The sequence below is a fragment of the Heliangelus exortis genome, chromosome 8 (genome assembly GCF_036169615.1).
Source record: "Heliangelus exortis chromosome 8, bHelExo1.hap1, whole genome shotgun sequence".
NCBI classification, from domain to species: domain Eukaryota; kingdom Metazoa; phylum Chordata; class Aves; order Apodiformes; family Trochilidae; genus Heliangelus; species Heliangelus exortis.
In genome coordinates this window covers 28,962,271-28,984,058 of record NC_092429.1, presented here as the reverse complement: position 1 = coordinate 28,984,058, position 21,788 = coordinate 28,962,271, and the positions used below count along the sequence as shown (strand labels likewise).

At 42.6% G+C, this 21,788-nt stretch overlaps 1 protein-coding gene across 1 annotated transcript in view; it reads left to right on the top strand.

Annotated features, from left to right (window-relative positions):
• The first annotated feature begins 4,199 nt into the window (after positions 1–4,199).
• The window catches only part of RGL1 (ral guanine nucleotide dissociation stimulator like 1), a 60,150-nt gene continuing 42,561 nt past the window's right edge, over positions 4,200–21,788 (top strand). The window contains exons 1-3 of the mRNA XM_071751363.1: positions 4,200–4,416; positions 5,319–5,429; positions 21,206–21,414. Of these exons, the coding sequence (XP_071607464.1) occupies positions 4,390–4,416; positions 5,319–5,429; positions 21,206–21,414 (347 nt within the window). The 5' untranslated portion in view covers positions 4,200–4,389. The remainder of the gene's footprint in view (positions 4,417–5,318; positions 5,430–21,205; positions 21,415–21,788) is intronic.

Genomic DNA, 21,788 nt, shown 5'->3' with positions numbered 1-21,788 from the left:
TACTAGCTAGCAGAAAAAAAGCAGAATTCCTTCTCCTAAGTGGGTGCCAAATTATCAACTGACACATCATGCCATGTCATGGTGATAAACACATCTGGTTGTAGTTTGCAGAAAGCTTAGATTCTCTATTTTCTTGCTTTGCTTTGCTTTGCTTTTTTTGTTTCCCTTCTCTTCCTTCTCTTCCTTCTCTTCCTTCTCTTCCTTCTCTTCCTTCTCTTCCTTCTCTTCCTTCTCTTCCTTCTCTTCCTTCTCTTCCTTCTCTTCCTTCTCTTCCTTCTCTTCCTTCTCTTCCTTCTCTTCCTTCTCTTCCTTCTCTTCCTTCTCTTCCTTCTCTTCCTTCTCTTCCTTCTCTTCCTTCTCTTCCTTCTCTTCCTTCTCTTCTCCCTCTTCCTTCTCTTCTCCCTCTTCCTTCTCTTCTCCCTCTTCCTTCTCTTCTCCCTCTTCCTTCTCTTCTCCCTCTTCCTTCTCTTCTCCCTCTTCCTTCTCTTCTCCCTCTTCCTTCTCTTCTCCCTCTTCCTTCTCTTCTCCCTCTTCCTTCTCTTCTCCCTCTTCCTTCTCTTCTCCCTCTTCCTTCTCTTCTCCCTCTTCCTTCTCTTCTCCCTCTTCCTTCTCTTCTCCCTCTTCCTTCTCCCTCCCTCTTCCTTCTCCCCCTTCCTTAAATAAGGCTATGGCTTCTTTGCTTTTTTTTTCTTTTTTCTGATATTCTTGATGGCAACATTACTAAAGAATTGACATGCAGTGTGAATGGTCCTTGGCAAGGCAGTTTCAGGTAAGATGGTGTCTGCAGAGGACAGACTGGAGGTGCCAGTGCATTTTTTGGGGGGGATGCAGCAAAATCACTGTGATGATCACAGAAAGCATCTGTGGCCCCACAAAGATTGACAATTTGCCTTTGTGATGCAGATGTAGCTCCTGACAATTCAGTTGTGGACACCTGTGGGGTGGCTTCTTATGGGAATGGTTATTCCATGGATCTTATCAGTGTTCCTCTTATAACCCAAAGTGAAAGAATTTAATATTCTTTTGATTTTTTTTTTTTTGTGTGTGTGCTCTTCAGTGTTTTTAATACAACTGCATAACTATTATCTGCTCTAGGTCTTAATTTCAGTTTATCTCTCTGAGCACAGAAACATATTGCACAGTTAACTTGCTGTTTATAATATTCCCTTGAAAAGTGTTTATTCCATCCTGTTTACTGGTGTGTTTCCAACTGATCTCTGGAGAACAAAATAGTTGGCTTCTGCTCAAATTTTTGTGTTATAGTGTTCAACCTTGGCCAAGTTTCTAATTTGTTTTTTTACTGAGGAGGAAGTATGTTTGACTTTAGCCAAATTTTTGTCTATGTAAAAACTTCAAAATATGTCTTTAGGAATGTCATGTCCAATGGATACAGTTTAGGATTGCTTAAGTAACACTCTGTTGCCAGGAAGCTGGAATTCAGAATAGCACAGAACTGCTCTGCAGTCTGGCTTGCTCACTGGAAGGTGAGCAATAAAACATTCTTGCTTTCAGATAGATATTTTGCCCAACGTATTTTAGACCTGGATCCTCTCTAAAACTTCCCATTCTGCTGGTATCTGAAAATAAGAGGATTTTCCCTTCACAGAGTCTCACTTATTTTTTTATTTTGCTTTTTGGACTTTGTCTAATTCTTCAGTAAAATCATCTGGAAGAGAATTGGGGGAACTGTCAAAACACAGACCATATCCTCTTATTGTCTAGAGTCTCAAACACTGTGGACTTCCATCTCCTTCCTGTCTTTTGTTTCTGGGTTGATAATGTTGTCTAAATAAGTTCAAATAAAAACATATGCCATAGAGCTGGAAATAGAAACTGGTATCCTTAAATTAATTTTTTTTTGCTGTCTGAAGACAATGTGCCAGTAATAATAAAAGAACATAATCCCCAAGGGGACTGAAGTGTTTACAACCTGATGTTCTAATCTTGTCACCTTTCCCTTGCACATGAATCCACTGAAGTCACTCCCAGCACTTCTTTAAGGAAATAAAACACAGGCTACAGCAGCAAGTAGCAAGAACACAAGTAGGAAGAGGGATTTCTCATGAGCTGAGCATGCTGGGGCATACAGCTCCCACAAGTGCACAGATTTTTAAACAGGTATTGATCTCAATTTGCTCAAGTCATTTGCACTCCTTTAATCTGCACCAGAGTGGCATCAGTTGGTGTGGCTGTTGGGTATTAGGCTGTATGGATCCATTGTATAACCTATTTTTGTATTGTAATAGTACCTAAAGGTCAGAGTGAGGGCTTATATTGTCTTAGAACATTTACAAGGGTATAGGGCAAATTGGGAAGGTAAATAGGTGTGAGAGCAAGTATTTTAAGATCACTAGTGATATGCATCAAGTGCAGGCTGTAAATCTCTCCCATTTCTGTTCTTGCTTGTGTCTCATAGGGTCATTATGTCTCTGCTGTGAACTGCAGATGCATTTTTGGCATCAGAATAAAGATGCCTCTCAAACCTGGGTTTATCAGTTACCAAGTGTATTTTGGTAGCATATAAAAGAAAAAGCCTAGCAATGAACTTTACCATTGGGAGCTCCTAGCAGGCATTGATCTCTGACAAGAACCTTCTAAGAGATGGTTTCTCCCCCTCTACTCTTCCCTGGAGAGGCTGCATCTGGAATATTGTGTCCAGTTCTGGGCCCCTCAGTTCAAGGACAGGGAACTACTTGGAAGAGTCCAGGGCAGAGCCACAAAGATAATGCAGGGAGTGGAAAATCTCCCATATGAGGAAAGGCTGAGGGAGCTGAGGGGCTCTGCAGCTTGGAGGAGACTGAGGGACAACCTCATGAATGTTTACAAGTATCTAAAGGGCAAGAGTCAGAAGGATGGGGCCAGGCTCCTTTCAGTGATTTCCAGTCATAGGACAAGAGGCAATGGGTGCCAGCTGGAGCACAGGAGGTTCCAGGTGAACATAAGGAAAAGCTTTTTCGCTGTGAGGGTCACAGAGCACTGGAAGAGGTTGTGGAGTCTCCTTTATTTGGAGACACTCAAAACTCACCAGGATGTGTTCCTGTGTGACCCCCTGGAGGTGACCCTGCTCTGGCAGGGGGGTTGGGCTCCATGATCTTTCATAGAATCATAGAATGGGCTGGGTTGGAAGGGACCTCAGAGCTCATCAAGTCCAACCCTTGCTCCACTCCCCCCGTGGTTCCCAGCCCATGGCACTGAGTGCCACATCCAGGCTCTTTTGAAATATCTCCAGGGATGGAGAATCCACCCCTTCCCTGGGCAGCCCATTCCAATGTCTGATCACCCTCTGGGTAAAGAAATTCTTTCTAATGTCCAACCTAAACCTCCCCTGGCACAACTTGAGACCTCTTGTGCCCTCTTGTCTTGCTGAGAGTTGCCTGGGAAAAGAGCCCAACCCCCCCTGGCTCCAACCTCCTTTCAGGGAGTTGGAGAGAGTGATGAGGTCTCCCCTGAGCCTCCTCTTCTCCAGCCTCAACACCCCCAGCTCCCTCAGCCTCTCCTCATAGGATCTGTGAGGTCCTTCAAGGTCCCTTCCAACCTCTCACTTTCCGTGATTCTGCCACCTCCCCAAACCAGGGACTCAGCCCTGTTCCTCTCCACCTCTCTGGACACACAGTCCACATCGCTGCTCCTCACGCCACCACTATTCAGCACCGGTTTCTTATCAGCTGCTACACATCTGCACATCCTTTGTCCTTTTGTTTCGCTCTCAGGGGGAGGTTCGCTGCTGCTGGGAGCAGCTGGGGCTGCTGAGGGGGCAGGCGGCTGCCCAGAGCTCGCGTAGCGGAGTTAACCCAGGGCGGGAAGTTCTACAACACCGAGCACCAGGGCTGGCAGCAGTGGTTTCTGTAACCCTTCATTTCCTCAACCGTGCTGAATTAAGGTGTTTCTTTTTAATTTAAGCTCGTCTTAATGTCCCTCCCTTTGCGTTCGTACCCTAGCACACCCGAAGCCCCGTCAGCCGTTATCCCGCTACCCTCAGCCGAGCCGCGCCGGGCCCATCCCCTCCCGTGGCTCCGGGGCCGGGCAGGGACGCTCCGCACCTCTTCCCTCTCACAGGAGCAACAGGGCAGGGGTAGACGTACCCCCGGCATCAGCTCCCGGGGAATTCGCACCGATCCCGGCGTAACTTCGGGCTGAGCGGTAAACAGGAAACTCTCCGGCGGGGCCGAGTCCAGGGCTGGGTCTGGGGCCGGGCCGGGGCGGGGCCTGGGCGGCCTCGCGTCCTCCGTGGTGCGGAGCGGAGCCGCGCCGAGCCGAGCCGAGCCGGGAGGCCGCAGGGCTCGGCTCGGCCCGGCCCAGAACGGCGGCGGCAGCAGCAGCGGACACCGAGAGGGCGGAGAGGCGGCGGCAGCGGTGTGCCCCGTGAGGCGCCCGGCAAAGGCATCGAGAATGAAATTGCTGTGGAAAGCTAAAATGGTAACCGGGTGTCCCGTCCCCCCCTTCCCTGCCCGCGGGGTGCGCGCCGCCCGCTGCCTCCCTGCTCTTCCCGCTTTCTGGGGATGCGTGAGTCCACGGGAAGCTCTGTTTGTGCCTGACATGGGAGGGTGAGGAGAGAGCTCCAGGTCCGTCCTTTTCCCAGATAGAGAGATGGGTGTTTTCTGCCCGCCTTGCAGCGGTTTTTGTACGGTTAATCTGGGGAACCAGGAGTAGTCCCTGCAGCACGTTCGGTTAAAGTTGGAAGACGTTGCTCTTTTTTCTTTGTTTCTTGTATTTTTTTTAATCCGCTTTCTGTTATTTGTGAGCTTTAAAACCTTAGCTCTGGAAAGTTGTTTTTTTTTTTTTTTTGCCGCTTGAAAGAATGGGTTTTGGAAAAGCAAACCACAAGCGCTGTAGTTCCCTGCTGTCAAAAGAAATACAGGGTTGCTGTATTTTAAGCGCTTCTTAGCTTCAAAGTTTAGAGGCTGTCTGCCCAAGTAATTCAAGTTTTTTACAGTGCAATTCCTTCCATAAATGCAAGGCTAAAGAGATTAATTGCTTTAGAAGAGGGGGGAGGGAGAGGGAAGAGAAGGCTGCTAATCAAAACCAAACTATTTCCTTAGAAAAGGCTTTATACAACTATTTAAAATATGTGCTAGTCTAGGAAAAACAGCTAAATGGAAAGTCAGGGTATCTTGATACCACAGGAAAGGACACTTGCCAAGAATATCTCCAGTGTTCCCTCAACCTAAAAGTATTCTGTATTAGTTTGATGCTTGGATTTGTGCAGCCCATCTCCTGCCCTCAGCTCTGCACAAAGTATTAGAGCACTTTGCATAGATTGTGGTTAGCAGAAGAGGGAAAACATTCCTTTCTTATCTTGTATCCCCTTTTCCTGGCAGACCACAATTCAGGACTGGGGTGAAGAGGTAGAAGAAGGAGCTGTTTACCATGTCACCCTGAAAAGAGTGCAGATTCAGCAGGCTGCCAACAAAGGAGCAAGATGGCTAGGGGTAAGTCAAGCTGGTATTTTGGAAGGCTGCTCATGGACTTCGGAGCCTACTCCAGGGAGCTAAATTCCACACAAATCATTACAATATTAACTTTTAGCACAGATGGCTCTCGGCGTTTAAAAAAAAAAAAAACCAAAGACCTGAAGTTGCCTTTCTGCATCAGTTGGAATAATTCTCTCTTTTTGTTGACTCTTCCCTTTTTCTTGACATGTAAGAGTTGACCAGGTGTGGCCATGTGTCAGATGATACTTAGAGCAGAAATACAGATCTTAGTTTACGGCTTGAGAATTTGAACATTTGTACTTCTGACTGGGCTATGGCTTATTTCAGCTGTTAAGAAGCTATATTAGGTCACCCAAACCAACAGTCTTGATGTTTGACTAATAAAGGCCTCTCCAAAGTTAGCAGAAACTTCCTCAAAGTTTGAAAGAATAAAGATTTCGGTCATGTTTCTGTATTGCTTTGTCAGCCAAATGAGAAATTAGTTGTCAGCATTTCTGCAAGAGTTGCAGATTTGTACTGTTTTTCATAGGTTTTTTTCAAAACATGAAGGCTTTAGTGGTAAGTAAAAGGAGCTTAAATGCACATGGACTCAATTTGGCATGCTGCTGAGTGCCTTCACCTTTGTGAGGCCAAGTCCCCAACTGATTTAAAATGTCCTCACTTCACTGGAATCAGTGCAGCTGTGACAGTTTGAGCCAGATCTTTTGGAGGTGGCTGTAACTTTTGAATTATTTTGTTAAAGTTGTGTATTTTCTTTGGGATCAAAGGCAATAATATAAGAACTTGCTTTGATGTATCATCCAAGTTGGTACTTTCAAGACTTTTAAAACTGCCCTGAGATTTATATAAAATAATTTTCCCTGTCAAGTTCCAGGACAGAAAGCAGTATAGCAGTGCTGAAACCACAGTCAGGAAAGATAAGCAAATTCCATCCTGCATACAAGTAGTACTTAGAATCTCTCCTTACCATGATTCCAAGAAGCACATAGATTTATAATCCAAACAGTTTCTCAAATATGCTTCCATTGAGTGGTAGATTTCACATCTCTGCCTCCTGAGTTTAGCAGAAAAAAATACTGGAAAAAAAACTTTGTGGTTTTGTGTAAGAGGTGGAGATAATTTTGATTGTGCCTGTGTCCCATAAGTGCACTTTAGAAAAGTAGTTTTTTTTTTTTTTTCTTGTTTCTGCTGCATTGTTCCTTGAGTGTGGAAAATGTTTGCTGGTTCTTGGTCATATTATCATAAATGTGTTCCTGAGATCATCACCAGAGCTGATGGTGCTGATCTTAAAAGACAGACAAGAGACTCCAAGGTCATGCAAGTGACTTTTAGCTTTCTGTGTCTAGTGTTAGGTTTTTTTCAGGTCAGAATTAAGTCCTCCTGCTTGTGGGGCAGGAGGCACCGTGTCAGAAAGTCTGCACCTGTTCTGGGCATAAATTGATGACTTCAGCTTCCAGGCCAGCTTCTTTCAGAAGCAAAACACTCTCATGGGTATTATTTCAAAATATTTTTAAACATGTGGACTGTTTGTTTCCCTTAAGCTCTTCAGAACCCTGATATATTTTAGCTTTTTTGTGGTTTTGTTTCATTAATGGCTGTCAGGACTTAGCAGTTTGGGTGGACCACAAACCTAAGGACAGAATTCCTCTCTATCTTCCCCACCCCCTCCAAAGGGAAAATAAAAGGGGAATAAAGACTGGAGACTTTAAGTTGGAAACTGAAAACAACTGGAAACAGATTGACTAACACAGGATAAAGGTAATAAGGGATAAAGTAACAAAGAATACAAATTATATGCAAATATATATATATACAACCCAATAGATATGGGCTGTGATGAGCAGGGGGGAGCTGGAGGTAAAGAAGCACAGGGGAGCAGCAGCACAGCCAGGAGGGAGTGGAAAAAAGGGGAGGAGCTGTTGGCTTTCCTGACCTTTATAGAGGATGGGCAGGAAATGGGAGGGAATAGACTCTTCCCTTTGGATTCCACCCCTCTCAGGCTCCCAAAGCCCTCCTCCTTTAGTTCCTCATCTTCAAACGATGACAGTGGCTTTACTGTGGTCTTAAAGTCAATAAATAGCCTCTAACTCAGAACATTATTTATGAATACCCATCCCTGCCTCCAGCAGTTTTGCCTTGAAAAGCATAATTGTCTCTTTTATAATTGTCATCAGTTTGTTTTGTTTTGGTTTTTAATCTGGAGCTTTTAGGGTTTTGCAGTGTTATTTTTTCTGTACTTTGAGACCCGTAGATAGCACTAAATTAATAAGTTACTGGATTTATCAGTGTGGGTCTTAATTTTTTTTTTTTTATGGTGCTCCAAGTCAGGTTTAAGTTGAAGATGAGTTTAACTGAAGAGGATGGGAACAACCTCTTTGTACATCAGCCAGTACTGAGCCTTCAGTATAATCAATACAGTGACTCTGTTGCTACTTATATGCACCTGTGGATGTCCTTTTTAATAAGTGACTTTTTCAAGAGCAGTTTGTGTCCTATAAAAGGTCCACATAGAAGTTTGACCTTCTCTGGGACACTGAGCTGCTCCTGGTTTCTTGGTGCAGGTCAAGTGCCTTGGGACTTGAAAAGCCCAAGTGTTTTCAAACCTCATTGTTGTGTGTGGCTGTTAAATACTGTAGGATACCAGAACAGGGCTTTGATACAGTGGGTCCAAAGTGGACCAAGTGGTCCAAAGTTCTGCGTTTGTAACATGATTTGTAGTCCTTTCAGCTGAAAAGTGTTAGATGGTAAATTATTAGATGGTTAGATGGTAAATTATTTGATGTGTCTAAGAGAAATGCAGATCTAACTGAGTATTTCCCAGGGCCTGTGTTGAAATGAATCTAATAGGTCTTATTTATTTTGAGTGTGTTAGAATTTACTACCAATTCCTTTAATTGCTGAGAGGCTTGTAATCTTGATTAAATATGTTACTGTGCAGGTACCAGTAGGTGAATGAATGTAGAGCTTTTATATTTCAAGAAGTCTAAAAAACCCTTTCTTTAACATCTCTTCAGACCCTATCCAGGGTTCTTTGTTTGGCCCTATTTGCAGATATTGGTCTGTTTAAAAACCAGTACAAAGATTACAGCTGAATTGGGTGCAGAAAAGTAGCAGGGAGGTTTTAGAAAACGTTGGTGTGGGACAGGAGGAGGGGGAACTGTGAAGAGCAGAGCGTATGCAATGCTGCAGAAAATGAAAGGTGTGGCTGTGGTATGGGCAGGTGGACAAGAAGATTACCAAAGGAAAATGTAAAAAGAGGTTTCAGAATGCTGCAAAGTGCATGTTGTAGCCTCCCTGTTTACCAGCTCCAGTGCTTTAGCCCACCCTTCCAGGCGTTAGGGAGGGGAGGGTGACCCATGTCCAGCTCTCCAGGAATCCGAGGGAAGCAGAGAGGAATGAGTCTCTGAGCCAGGAGGGGCTTCCTAATGCTTGCAAATGTTCTTCCTGTCAGAGTCATTTAATCAGGAAGGAGTGAGGAAGAGACTGGCACTCTGCCTCTGGAGTTTTTTTGGGGTAGGTCAGAGGAAATGCAGCTAGGAATGGGAGTTCCCCCAAGCCCCTGGTGTACCAGAGGAGGCCTGCAGAGACTATCTCCCCATCTTAAATGATTGCTAAGCTCTCAGTGCCAGTCCTCAAGTGCCAAGTTTCCTGCTCTGCTGATGGGTGACACTGTTCTTCCTTTGAGTCTTAAATATCCAGATAATGGGGAAATACTGTGCTCCTGGTATGGCTGCTGTTGCCTGGTTTATTCAAACATTGTGTACATGCCTAGGGCAAATTTTAGATAAGTGGTTTTTCTTTCTGCTTTCTTTTCTTGGCCAGAGCTGAACTTCTGGCTCTGGGCATCATTCAGGCAGAGACTGATTCAGCAGTACTTGTATTAAAGTGTCTTTAATGCTGTAACAATGGTTCTTCCAGAACTATGACTCAACTACTTTAGAAGGGTGCTTGAAATAGTTTCAAAATTCCGAAGGGGAAAGGTTGAAAACTACCAAATCTAGTATTAAATATTTCTGTGTTTTCTTAACACTGATAGTATTTGGTAACTTGACAGTATTTGTAATCTTGATTAAATATGTTCCTGTGCAGGTACCAGTAGGTGAATGAATGTAGAGCTTTTATGTTTCAAGAAGTCTAAAAAACACTTTTTTTAACATCTCTTTATTTAAGACCCCATCCAGGGTTCTTTGGCCCTATTTGGAGAGAATGGTCTGTTTAAAAACCAATAAATTTTCTATGATAGAGGGCTACACTCTATCATAGAGTCTTTTCTGAAAATTTTGTGGTGTTTTAGAAATTTTGATTTATTGTCTTCTACTGCACACTGTGTTTGACAATAACTTTAGCTTCTAAACACCTTTCCAGTGACACATGTTGAGAGGAAGCTTGTGTTTGAGAGTTCAGTCAGAAAAACATCACAAAAACTTCTGTCAAATCTGTATCTCCATTAGGACCTTGGACATAACTTTCTTTATAACTCGGACAATTTGTCAGAAAAGAATTTTTAGTTGGGATTTTTTTTCTTTCCAACACTGACTGCCTAAATATGGGTTGAGATTTAAATGGTGCCTGGAACCATCAACAATTCTGGAACATGTAAAACCTAGATTTTTCTCCAAGTTTGCTCCTGCCCTCCCACATGCCTGTCTGAGCCAGCTCTGTGATTTCTTGTTTTTTCTGAATCTTGGGTCCCAGGTGTCAGGTGTAGTTTTCAGGTGTAGTTTTCTGTGCAAGCAGCAGGCAAGGAAGGACTTGACTGATCATTGTCCTTGCTGTTTTGTCTCTTGGTGTATAGCATTTTTGGTCTCTTTTGGCTAAATTGGACTCTCTGGAATCAGGTTTCTAGTCTGTTTCTAGCACCCAAGACTAGGGTGCAGTTGTGACTTTGTTTGGCAGAAGCAGAAAAGCAGTTCCTAAGGAGCTGACAGGCTCCCTACAATCTGGTTGTCCACTCCAGATTTTGTCTTCTCCAAGGAGCTGTCTTGGAGATGGAGAAGGAAGAAAGATGTGGTGTGCTCACATTGATTTTGTGGGATGAAATATGCATGTCAACTGCCAGGAGCCAACAAAGGAGATCTGCAGGAGAGATCAGAGGGAAGCAAATGATTTTACATATTGACAGAGAAATAATTTTCAAAAATAAAGCCTTGGCATCTCATTCAGCTTGTTTTTGGTTTTGAATATGTGGTGGGTTGACCTTGGCTTTTTCCTCCTGTGCTTTCCTTCCGTTGTAGGCATAATAGTATCATGGCATTGGAGGCCTTATTAATGACTTCCTGTGGAATATTTTTCTACTTCCTTCCTGGTTCAGGCCCAGATCTCTGCTCCAGGGATATCCCAAAGAGCACTCTTCAATGTGGTCATCAGCTGGGTAGTAAAGGAACAGGCACTTAGAAATGCAGTGTGGAACAGACACTCAGAAATGAAACCTGAGCTTATTATGAGCTTTAAAATGGAAGCCTGAAAACTGTCTTCTACTTTTGCAGCTCCAAATACAAAATACACAAGTAGAAGGGTAACAGACTTCATCTGGACTTTGAGCCATTGACTGCTACCTTCTGGGTGCAACCATCCAGCCAGTTCCTTATCCACCAAACAAATCCATATCAAATCCATATCTTTCCAGCTTGGCAAGTAGGATGTTCTGGGGGACTGTGTCAAAGGCCTTTCAGAAGTCCAGATAGATCACATCCATAGGTTGTCCCCTGGTGTAGCCACTCTCATAGGAAGCCCCTAGGTTTGTCAGAGAGAATTTTCCCTTAGAGAAGCCATGCTGTTGTCTTGGATCACCTTCCTGTCCTCCATGTGCCCTCTCAGACCTTCAGGAGAATCTGCTCCATGATCTTCCCAGGCACAGAGGTGAGGCTGACAGGTCAGTAGTTCCCAGGGTTCTCTCCTTTCTATCCTTTTTAATTATGGGCATGATGTTTCCTTTCTTCCAGCCACCAGGGACTTAACCTGACATCCAGGACTTTTCAGATATCATGGAGGGTGGCTTGGTGACTACATTTGCCATTTCTGCTGGGAAAACCAGCACTGCACTGTGCTGGTTTTGCATATGTTTGCTGCATGTTTGGAAATCACATAGCCAGCCTGCTTGTGTATCAGAATCATAGAATCATAGAATCCTAGGGGTTGGAAGGGACCTGGAAAGATCATCTAGTCCAACCCCCCCTGCCAGAGCAGGGCCCCCTAGAGTACATCGCCTAGGAACGTGTCCAGGTGGGGTTTGAATGTCTCCAGTGAAGGAGACTCCACAACCCCCCTGGGCAGCCTGTTCCAGGGCTCCGTCACCCTTACAGTAAAAAAATTTTTTCTGATATTCAACTTGAACCTCCTATGCTCCAATTTACACCCATTACCCCTTGTCCTATCACTGGTCACCACTGAGAAAAGCCTAACTCCATCTCCCTGACACTCACCCCTTACATATTTGAAAACATTGATGAGGTCACCCCTCAGTCTCCTTTTCTCCAAACTAAAGAGCCCCAGCTCCCTCAGCCTTTCCTCATAAGGGAGATGTTCCACTCCCTTAATCATCTCAGTAGCTCTGCGCTGGACTCTTTCAAGCACTTCCCTGTCCTTCTTGAACTGAGGGGCCCAGAACTGGACACAATACTCCAGGTGTGGCCTCACCAATGCAGAATAGAGGGGGAGGAGAACCTCTCTTGACCTACTAACCACACCCTTTCTAATGCACCCCAGGATGCCATTGGCCTTCTTGGCCACAAGGGCACATTGCTGGCTCATGGGCATCTTCTTGTCTACCAGGACCCCCAGGTCTCTTTCACCTACACTGCTCTCCAGCAGCTCAGCCCCCAACCTATACTGGGACATCGTGTTGTTCTTCCCCAAATGCAAAACTCTACACTTCCCCTTGTTGAATTTCATCATGTTTCTGTGTGACTTGTGGGAATATAATGACATTTGTACTATAATTAATCTCCACTGGGAATTTCTCCAGTAGCCAGGATGTCTGTCTTTTTAAACTCTGCTTCTTGGATGATAGAGCCCTCTCTGAATTGCAGCATCTTACCTGTCTTGCTGCTGGCATCACTGCATGTTGTGCTCTTTTTCAAGAAGTAGTAAGTGAAAAGAGTAAAGACAAATTAACTTACTCTGCAAAGAAACTGGGAATTTTCTCTCTGAATGGTGGAAGACCCAGGTCACTTGTTGGGTTAAAAAAGAATTGGCAGGGAATGTGGCTGTGTCATTGGAAAACCTGGGAGAAGCAGCAACAGAGAACAGGAACTGTACAGAGATGCTGTCAAGAGAATAGCACTGGTGAAAACATAAGTTTTACAGTTTTGGTTTTGATGTTTTAGTTTAAGGAACAGGCTGAAGCACTGCAAGCATGTTAGTCATGCTTGGATTTAAATTTAGCCTTGGTAAAGCTAATTAAAGATGTGTTTAGTGACAGTGTGTAAATGCATGCTTTGAACTTGCATCTTTTACTACTGGAATCTGTTCCTGAATATACAGCTTCCTACAGCCAGTGCTGTACAGGGGTGCAGCTGTGTGAGAAAAAGAGCACAGAGTGATCTGATCATGGCCAAACACCTGGAAGAAAATAGGGTTACACTGGGTGAGAGGGGTAAATGGAGGCCAACTCAGTGTGAATCCTCTGTAACCAGTGTGTAGGAACTTGTAAACTGAGGGAAAATGTGTGTGATGTGTTGGTGTTCATCACCCCAGTGCAGAGAAAAGCCCTATGGCCCTCTTGCATTTAAAATATTATTTCCTTAAATGACTGCTCAGCCATCAGCAGAACTCTTTTGTCCAGTGAATGGAGATGGAGCATTCTAAGAACACTGAGATGATAGTTTGGTAGGGTTTATTTGCATAGTTTTCATTTTCTCATAGTAGTTAAAATAAATAGGTCCCAACCTTGTTCCTGATGGGCTGAGCAGCTGTTATGGTTTGCTCCTGCAGTCTCCCAGAATTTCTGTTGCTCTTGATTCACCTCCAAAATGTTCTCTTCATGTTCAGTGGCCACACAAGCTCTTGAGAATTGTATTTTGTGTGTGTATATATATATATATATATATATATATATATAATGCTATATATATATATACATGTATATATATAATTTTGTAATTTTTTGGGGTGGTGGGTGGGTTTTCTTTTATCTCAAAGCTATAATGAGGAATTCCATGTTCTGGACATAGAAATGCACTTGCTGTTTGTGGAAATCACTCTGATGGACCAAAACAAACTCACACTACTCCCTGAACCCAGCTACTCTGTGGTTTAGCTCAGCATCATGCCACCAGTAATTTAGGGACTGAAGGAAAGTAAAAACATATCCAAGTGAAATTATACTGATCTTGCATTCTTAGAGCATCTTTCATCCAAGTAACTTTCAAAGCTTGGCCACAAATTTTCAGCAGACAGACTGTGAAATAATGTTGTAACCTAACACAGCTCAGATGCTTGATTTGAATGGGGCTTAAAGCTGTAGCAATGCTGTTACTTGGAGGTTGGTAGAATTCCCCTTTATCTGGGGAGGTGGGGAAGAGAGGAGAAAAAAGGAGATGGATTAGCTATCAAAGTTGTGTGGTAATATTTTTTTTAGTGGCTTTGTAGTGTTATCACATGGGTACCTTCTCCACCTGGTATTTATGCCAGAAGGAGCAGCAGTTTAGCAATGCACAGCAGCACATTGAAACAGTTATAGACCAGAAATGAAATAATTAAAACCACTTGGGGAGAAGACCTGGACTTCTGAGAGTCCAGAGTTCTGTGGAAGCATTCATCCACTGTGGAAGCAAGCTCTCAAATATTAAGCTGTAGTGGGGAAGGAGGGAATGAAGTGCTACTTAGAAAACACTACCAAATATTTTCACACCTCACTTGTTCTTGAAGCTTGTTCCCTCGTATCAAAGAGAAAGGAACTGGAAAGGGGATTTTCTGATGGGAAAGTGTTGTCAGCATTTGGAGACACCAAAAACTTCAGGACTGTTAAATGGGCATCTTGTTTTAACTAGGGTGCACATAAAAGTTGAATAATAAGCACATGAAATCTTCACAGGACTGGGGCTCAATCCTGGCAGTGAATAGGGGTATGTAGTGAAGGCTTTTAAAATGGGGAGTGAAGGAGGGATGCTCTGTCTCCAGGGGGTGTTTGGTGGGTTTGAGAGTGAGGAGAGGCTGAGAAATGAGTGCTTTTACATTGCATGTAATTGACCTGAAAGACTTTCTGCTGGAAACCCTTCTAGTCGGGTTCAGAAAGGACTTGCATTTGTTCTTGTTGTTTATATAAATGAGGTTTAAAACACAAGGATTTAACTTTTTGTGATTTAAGTATAAAACAAGCACCTCCTGCAGCTGGGGAGAATCTTTCCCTTTAGACTGGTTATTCTGCATGGTACAGATGTTACTTCTTCACCTTTATAGCTTTTGGCTGTTGTCAGAAGGAAGAACTTGTAGTTTGGTTTAAGATGACAATTATTTTGTGTTGCTGTTTGTAAAGTTCTGGTTTCAATTTGTTTGCAGCAACTATTTGATGAGTTAGAATAAAATTGAATGCAGGCACTTCTAAGAAAGAATCATGAAAACCTGAATCTCCAGAAGATTTCAGGGCCATGTGGCAACATATTCTGGAGGTTTGTTGGGGGCCTGTTTTTCAGCAGTCCTGCAGCTTCCTCCTGGTCAGTGAGAGCTCTGTGTGCTCAGATCCTGCTTTTTTGGTGTGTGTGAAGAAAAAAAGTTTGTACCCTTGCTGGTTTAGACTCTGCAAATGTAAGAATGGTGTGGGTTGCCATTTGTTTTACCCCATTCAACTTTGTTATAGCCACTTTAAAAACAAGGCAGCTAGAATGGAGTATAGTACCCTACATGTGGTCTCATCAGACCTTTTATGCAGTAGAAATACAATGTCCCTTATAAAAAAAATATCCTTTTTTTTATACTTTGCTGAATCATTTGCTTTTGTTGCTGCTTCCAAGTGCTGTGCAGACAGATTTAATGTTCTGCCTACTCTGACCCTTCAGATCTTTTCTCTGATCTATGTGCCACAGTGGGACCTTTGAGGGTAGTACTTTCATCAGAGTTTTTTTGCTGGCCTCTTACATTTCTATACATTTAGTTGCCTAAGCCATCTTTTGCCTAGAAAAATGTGGAGCTTAGGCAGTCAAAATGAAACTTTTTGGCAGCCTTCACCTTAGGTGTGAAGCTTTTTGCCATTTGATGTGGTAGCAGTCATTAACCTTTTACTTTGTTGAGTAAGGCTGGAGATTTTCACTTGTTCCTTTCTGCTATCAATTTGAAATATTGAAATAATATTTGGGAAATACCCCAAATATTATTTTCTGTCCAAAGTTTTGCAGCCAGTTCAGCTCTGCATCAGTGCAGAAATCTTCACTGATAATAAACTGTTTGCTGCATGTAATATTAGGCACATGAACTATTATGTATAATGGCTCTGTCACACCAATTTAAGGGCAGTTTTGCTGCTGAATTTAGAAAGGTTCTGCAAGTCAGGAGTCCCAAGCTCAGTATTCATTTGCTAATGACTTACCCTGTGGCTTGAACTGACCAACTTACCTCCTGAGGTTTCATTTTCTCACCTTTTATTAAGTGTAATACACTTAATATTCATTTTGAGATCTGGTGATCTGAGGAGTTGTAGAGGCAAACTCTTGGACTTCAAATCAGAGAGATGGAAAACTTTTCTACTGTGCTGGACACTTAAGGAAAGTTTTGTAGCAGAGCAAGATACTCCTGGTATATGCTGTGACTCTGCTGTACAAACTTTACCATTGAAATTTTAATTTTGAGTGCCATGTGGGTCTGCAGGTCATGGCCTGGGGAGCACAGCCAGCAATGCTGTCACTGGGCCACAATGGCACTAATGACACGGAGGCATTTAAAACACTTCTGTGGTGTCATCCTGTTATTATATTCTATTCTTTCATCTCTTTTCCTCTTATGGCCTTCCCACCTTTTTTTTCTGAAAGCATTGTAAAGGATTATTTTCTTTTCCCCTTCCCCCCCCTCTGCTACTTTGCACAGTTGCTTTTCTCCTTATGCAGGCTCAACCTTTCTCCCAGTCAACAGCAGTTTCTTCCTTTCTAGGGAGTTCTCCAGCTCTTTGTGCAAGTAGGCCAACATGTTTTTCTTACTGAGTGCCATTTTCTGTTGAAAACTCTCAGAATGATGAGGAAGCAGTGATTCTCACTGAGAACATGGCTACCTCCCTCTGCTCCAAAGATGCTGCTAAGAAGTGGGCTAAATTGGGAAGAGAATTTTTGTGTTCCCCTGGCTGAATAAGCTCCACCATTTGTAAGAGCTGCATAATGCCATTTTCATGTGGACTGCTTTGAAGATTCAATTTCTGAATGAAGCTGCTTCAACTCAGCAAGAGGTGCTGTGTAAATTAGGCTCTTTTGCTTCTGCTTTGATTTATTTAGAGCTGCTCTGACACAGTTCACTGATACCCAGATGAGGTTAAATTTGCATAACATCAGAAGGTGTGAGAAGGCACAGCTCAGCACCAGGGCATGCCTCTTGGTTTTTATTTCCTCTGGAGTGGCTTCAAGTACCTGCAAGGTGCCCGAATGCAAGGGTTCTAACTGAGCTACAGCATTTCTGTTGAGGCTTTTTTCTCTTTTCTTCTTTTATTTTCTTCCTTTTTTTGTACCACTAAATGTCACCAGTTTTTGTTACTGTTTGCCAGCTCTTCAGACAGATACCAGCTAGGCTGTGAGCATTAAAGGCACAAAAAAATGAGAGTGCTTTTTGTACAATAATGGTGGAATTAATTGGTTCTGGAAACTCTGGCTTGCTGCCAGAAAGGTCATTTCTGTGATAAGAAAGGAAAGAGAAAGGGGTAGAGTTTTATAAGTTCAGGAATACTCCTAGCTGTTGGATCATAGCTCATAAAATTATTTTGGCTTTCAAAATACTTGTCCTTTCATTTGATAACCTTAATCTGGTTCTGTGAGCACTTTTATGTGGTATCATTAGTGCAAAATTCCCAGTTTTCACAGGTCTTTATTTTTAATGGTCATGTGGTGTGGACAGCAAAATGGGTTCTAGTTTGAGTCAGTTCAGCACAATTGTCATCTGCTCTGTACAGGACAATCTTGCCAATTAAAAAGTTCATTAAGATCTTACTGGAAGGGAACACTGTGTCAAATAAGCTGTTAATATCTTTGCAGATTTCTTTACAAAAATCCTTTACTGCAGTAAGTAGGAGTCTTATGTAGCATCAAGAAGGGATATTATTAAGTTCTGTGTATTTTTGCCTTGGAATCAGGTTGTTCTTTAAACAGCTTTTGTTTCACCTGCCTTACTACTTTAATTGATGTGTGACTGCATTTTAAATAAAGGATGCCTTAGGTTTTTCTCCTCTCAGACTGGTGTTACAGATGCCTGTGCTTTTGGGGTATTTGAAGCTTTATCATTCCAGAATTTGATTATTTCTTTCCTAAGGATGAGAGTTTATGCTGGACACCCTGTGTGTAAGGAAGCAATATAAAAAAAAATAAAGGTAAAATCACAAAAGATGTCTTATTCCTACTTTCAGAAAGTTAAAGCTGATTGAGATTTAGGCAGTGAAGTGAACCAGTCACTCTTGATTAGAGTGCTGTATTTTTAGTTAATTATAAGTTATGACACTCTAGGCAATTTTATTCCAGCATAATGTGTCTGTCCAGTAAGACTCCCCACTGGAAAACCTCTAATTTTCAAGGAAAGTCAGAAGCCTTTAAAAATCTGTCAAAAGCAGTAAAAATTGACTTTGAGAGACAGTAATTCATTAGGTGCTCTTGAAAATAATTTTCCCCAATTTCTGAAGAAAACAAGTCTTTAGTCAAGTGTAATGACTAAGCCCGAAGAATATTTGATATTTCATTTACTTATTGCTCAACTCAGCTGGTTTATTTCAGTATTTTTTTCCAATCTGCCTTATGAAAAACAGTGACATTTATTTCATTCCGTGATTCTTGCTTCCAGCATCTCAACAGATAATATTTGCATTGGAAAAAACCTGCAGACCAGTGGGGTTGGTTTTTTTCAGTAAAAGTGCCTTTTCCCAGTATTATTTCTGAAATATGGACTACAATTCTGTATGTGGCTATTGGGAGGAGCCTTTTTTTTTAACTGTTCAGAATTTTAACTATTCAGGTTGTTGAGTCTCTTCTCCTTCTTGCTAGGGTATATCATTTACTTAAGACATGGGGTTTGTAATTAATTTATAATCCTGTTGCAGGTTAACAGGTAGTGTCTGTACTTAGAATCATAGAATTGGCTGGGTTGGAAGGGACCTCAGAGCTCATCAAGTCCAACCCTTGATCCACTCCCACTGCAGTTCCCAGCCCATGGCACTGAGTGCCACATCCAGGCTCTTTTGAAATATCTCCAGGGATGGAGAATCCACCCTTTCCCTGGGCAGCCCATTCCAATGCCTGATCACCCTCTCCCTAAAGAAATTCTTTCTAATGTCCAACCTAAACCTCCCCTGGCACAACTTGAGACCTCTTGTGCCCTCTTGTCTTGCTGAGAGTTGCCTGGGAAAAGAGCCCAACCCCCCCCTGGCTCCAACCTCCTTTCAGGGAGTTGGAGAGAGTGATGAGGTCTCCCCTGAGCCTCCTCTTCACCAGCCTCAACACCCCCAGCTCCCTCAGCCTCTCCTCATAGGATCTGTGCTCCAGTCCCTTCCCCAGCCCAGTTGCCTCCTTTGGACCTGCTCCAGCACCTCAATCTCCTTCCTGAGCTGAGGGGCCCAGAACTGGACACAGGACTCAAGCTGTGGCCTCCCCAGGGCTGAGCACAGGGGCAAACCTGTACTGGCCCACCAGGCTGTGGTATCCAGATGTGTATTTTGGCTGTCAAACTGAGTGAAACACCTGGCAACTCTGGAGGTCTGGCTTGATTTTCCTGCCATTGGTAGGCAAAATGGCAAGAAATCAAGCTACCTTGGCCAGTTCTGGCAGAGGAGGACTGATGGGAAGTGGAAATTGTCTCCCCAGATTCCTAGAGGAATGTTGTTTTCACCCAGCTGGTAACCAGCTGCTTGTCACTTAGAACCTGCCGGGGTGGCTGTAGAAGAGAGAAGACAGATGTTGGATGTTGTGCTGATACTCTTATCTTCTCCCCATCCTGCTATTGTGCACGTATCTTGCACTTTCACAATGCCTGGGTGTGTCAGGGAGATTGGTGAGGGGGTTCAGGACCCAGCTTCTGGAACCATCTTGGGACCTAATTACAGCACCAGGAATCTGCAGCAGCTTTTGGGGATGGTTTATCCTTAAAGGGGTTTCTTACCCCAATACTTTTTAGGCTGCCCAGAGCACTCCTCTTAAAAGCTAGAGAGGTGGGCAGTGTTTGAGCATTGCAAAGAATTAGTGAAGATGTGGAAATTACACTAGGTTAGTGCCTGCACAGCCTAAAAAAATAAAGATTGGCAAGACTGTACCTCAGTTCAGTCTTTATATATTTGCTCTTGAAAGGTGCTGTCTCTCTAATAAGTTCTGTAGGAATTTATTTACTTCTCAGTCATCCTTGGAAGTTATCAAGGCTATAATCTGTTTCCTGAAAAATCAACTAGACTACTTAAAAAACATAAAATTGGACTGTAACATGGTACATATATTTGTTTATTTTTAGCCTTGTAGAGGGCCAAGATGATTTTCCTAAAGCCCTGATATGCTGGGGTCTGGCACCTTTGTTACACTGCTGGTGTGTTGATAGGAGACAAATAAGGAGCTGGAAAGCCTTTTATGTTTTTTTGATGCACAAAAAAGTACAAAACTACCAAAAAGTACAAAAGGCTTGAACTGGCAGCACATAACAGTGATAACCACGCAGTCAAACACTTGCAAAGAGCTGGAGGAGCATCTTTTACTAGCAGTAGGTACAAGTACTCCTCTGAGTAGGCAGCACAAAAGCAAATGTGAAAAGTTTTTTGTCTTTGGGTAGCCTGGTTATGTCAGTGAGGAGTTGGCCTCCTAATTAAATCCAGACTGAGTAGCTTCCTGTTAGCATGCTAACTCAGCCCACAATGGCTTATTCTGAATGTCTGTTACTGGGCTCCTCTGCCAAGTCCTTTTTCCTTTTAAACTTAGAGGCAGAATTGCTTAAATAATACAAACAATCCCTGGAAGTCTCTTAACTGGTTTTTAGCAGTTTAATATTTTGCTGACCAAGTCAGTTTTAGATTTGCAGGGCTTTGGTTTGTGGTTTGTTTTTTGTTTTTTTTTGTTTGCCTCTTGTGTTTGTTTTTTTTTTTTTTTTGTTTTGTTTTGTTTTTTTTAATTTTTGTTTGTTTGTTTGTTGTATTTTTGCCTGTTTGTTTGTTTGTTTTTTTTAACATTCTCCCAATAATGGAATGCTGTAATGGCATATTTAAAAGATGACTTTGACAAACTCCTTGCAAAAATATCCTGAAATATTTTCATGTTTATTTAGAAGCGAAGCATTGAATTACCACCATTGTTCCCTCTAGTAAGATTCTCTGGAGGATAATGGATTTTCTTTTAAATATGATAGAAATGATGGGATCATAAAATTAGTCCATAGTAGCCAGACTATCAAATATCTCATGGAGCAAGCAGAGAAATATCTTAAAGATAAACTTTATAAAACCCTCTATTATTTGATATGACATTTGGTGTTTTGAGAGCCAAAATTGACAAAATCATTTAGCAACTACAGGTGGACTATTCCTGCAAAAAGATAGAACTTAATCTGTGTTTCCATGTGAAAGCTGTGTCAGGGATCTGGCTTCTATATGATTTTTGTGTTTTGTGTTTGTTTCAACTTTGTAGGCTGAAGGGGACCAGTTACCTCCAGAACATACTGTCAGCCAGTATGAAACATGCAAGATCAGGACTATAAAAGCTGGAACTCTGGAGAAACTTGTGGAGAACCTTCTGACAGCTTTTGGGGATAATGATTTTACCTACATCAGTATCTTTCTCTCAACATACAGAGCCTTTGCTTCTACTAAGGAAGTAGTGGAACTTCTCCTTGACAAGTAAGAGCCAGTAAATATGGAAACTGAGCTATCATTTACATGATTGGGGGGTGTTGTCAGGGATTTCTTCCATCACTTTAGGATATAATAACCTGATGGGCAGGTATCAGGAATACTGCAAAATTCAGTATTTCAGCATAAACATAAAATGTGTAAATGGGTGCTGCTCACATCTCAACTCTCACTAAGGCATAGTGATCAAGTAGCTAAAGTGTCCCATATCTGTATCATGTCTATCATAAAGTGTGACATATCTGTATCATATCTGTGTCATAAAGTGTGCCATGTCTGTATTATATCTCAGTATGGCTAAGAGTGGCACAAGAAAATTAATAGAGATTTTCTCCCAGAAAACAAACCAGAATGTGTGGGCT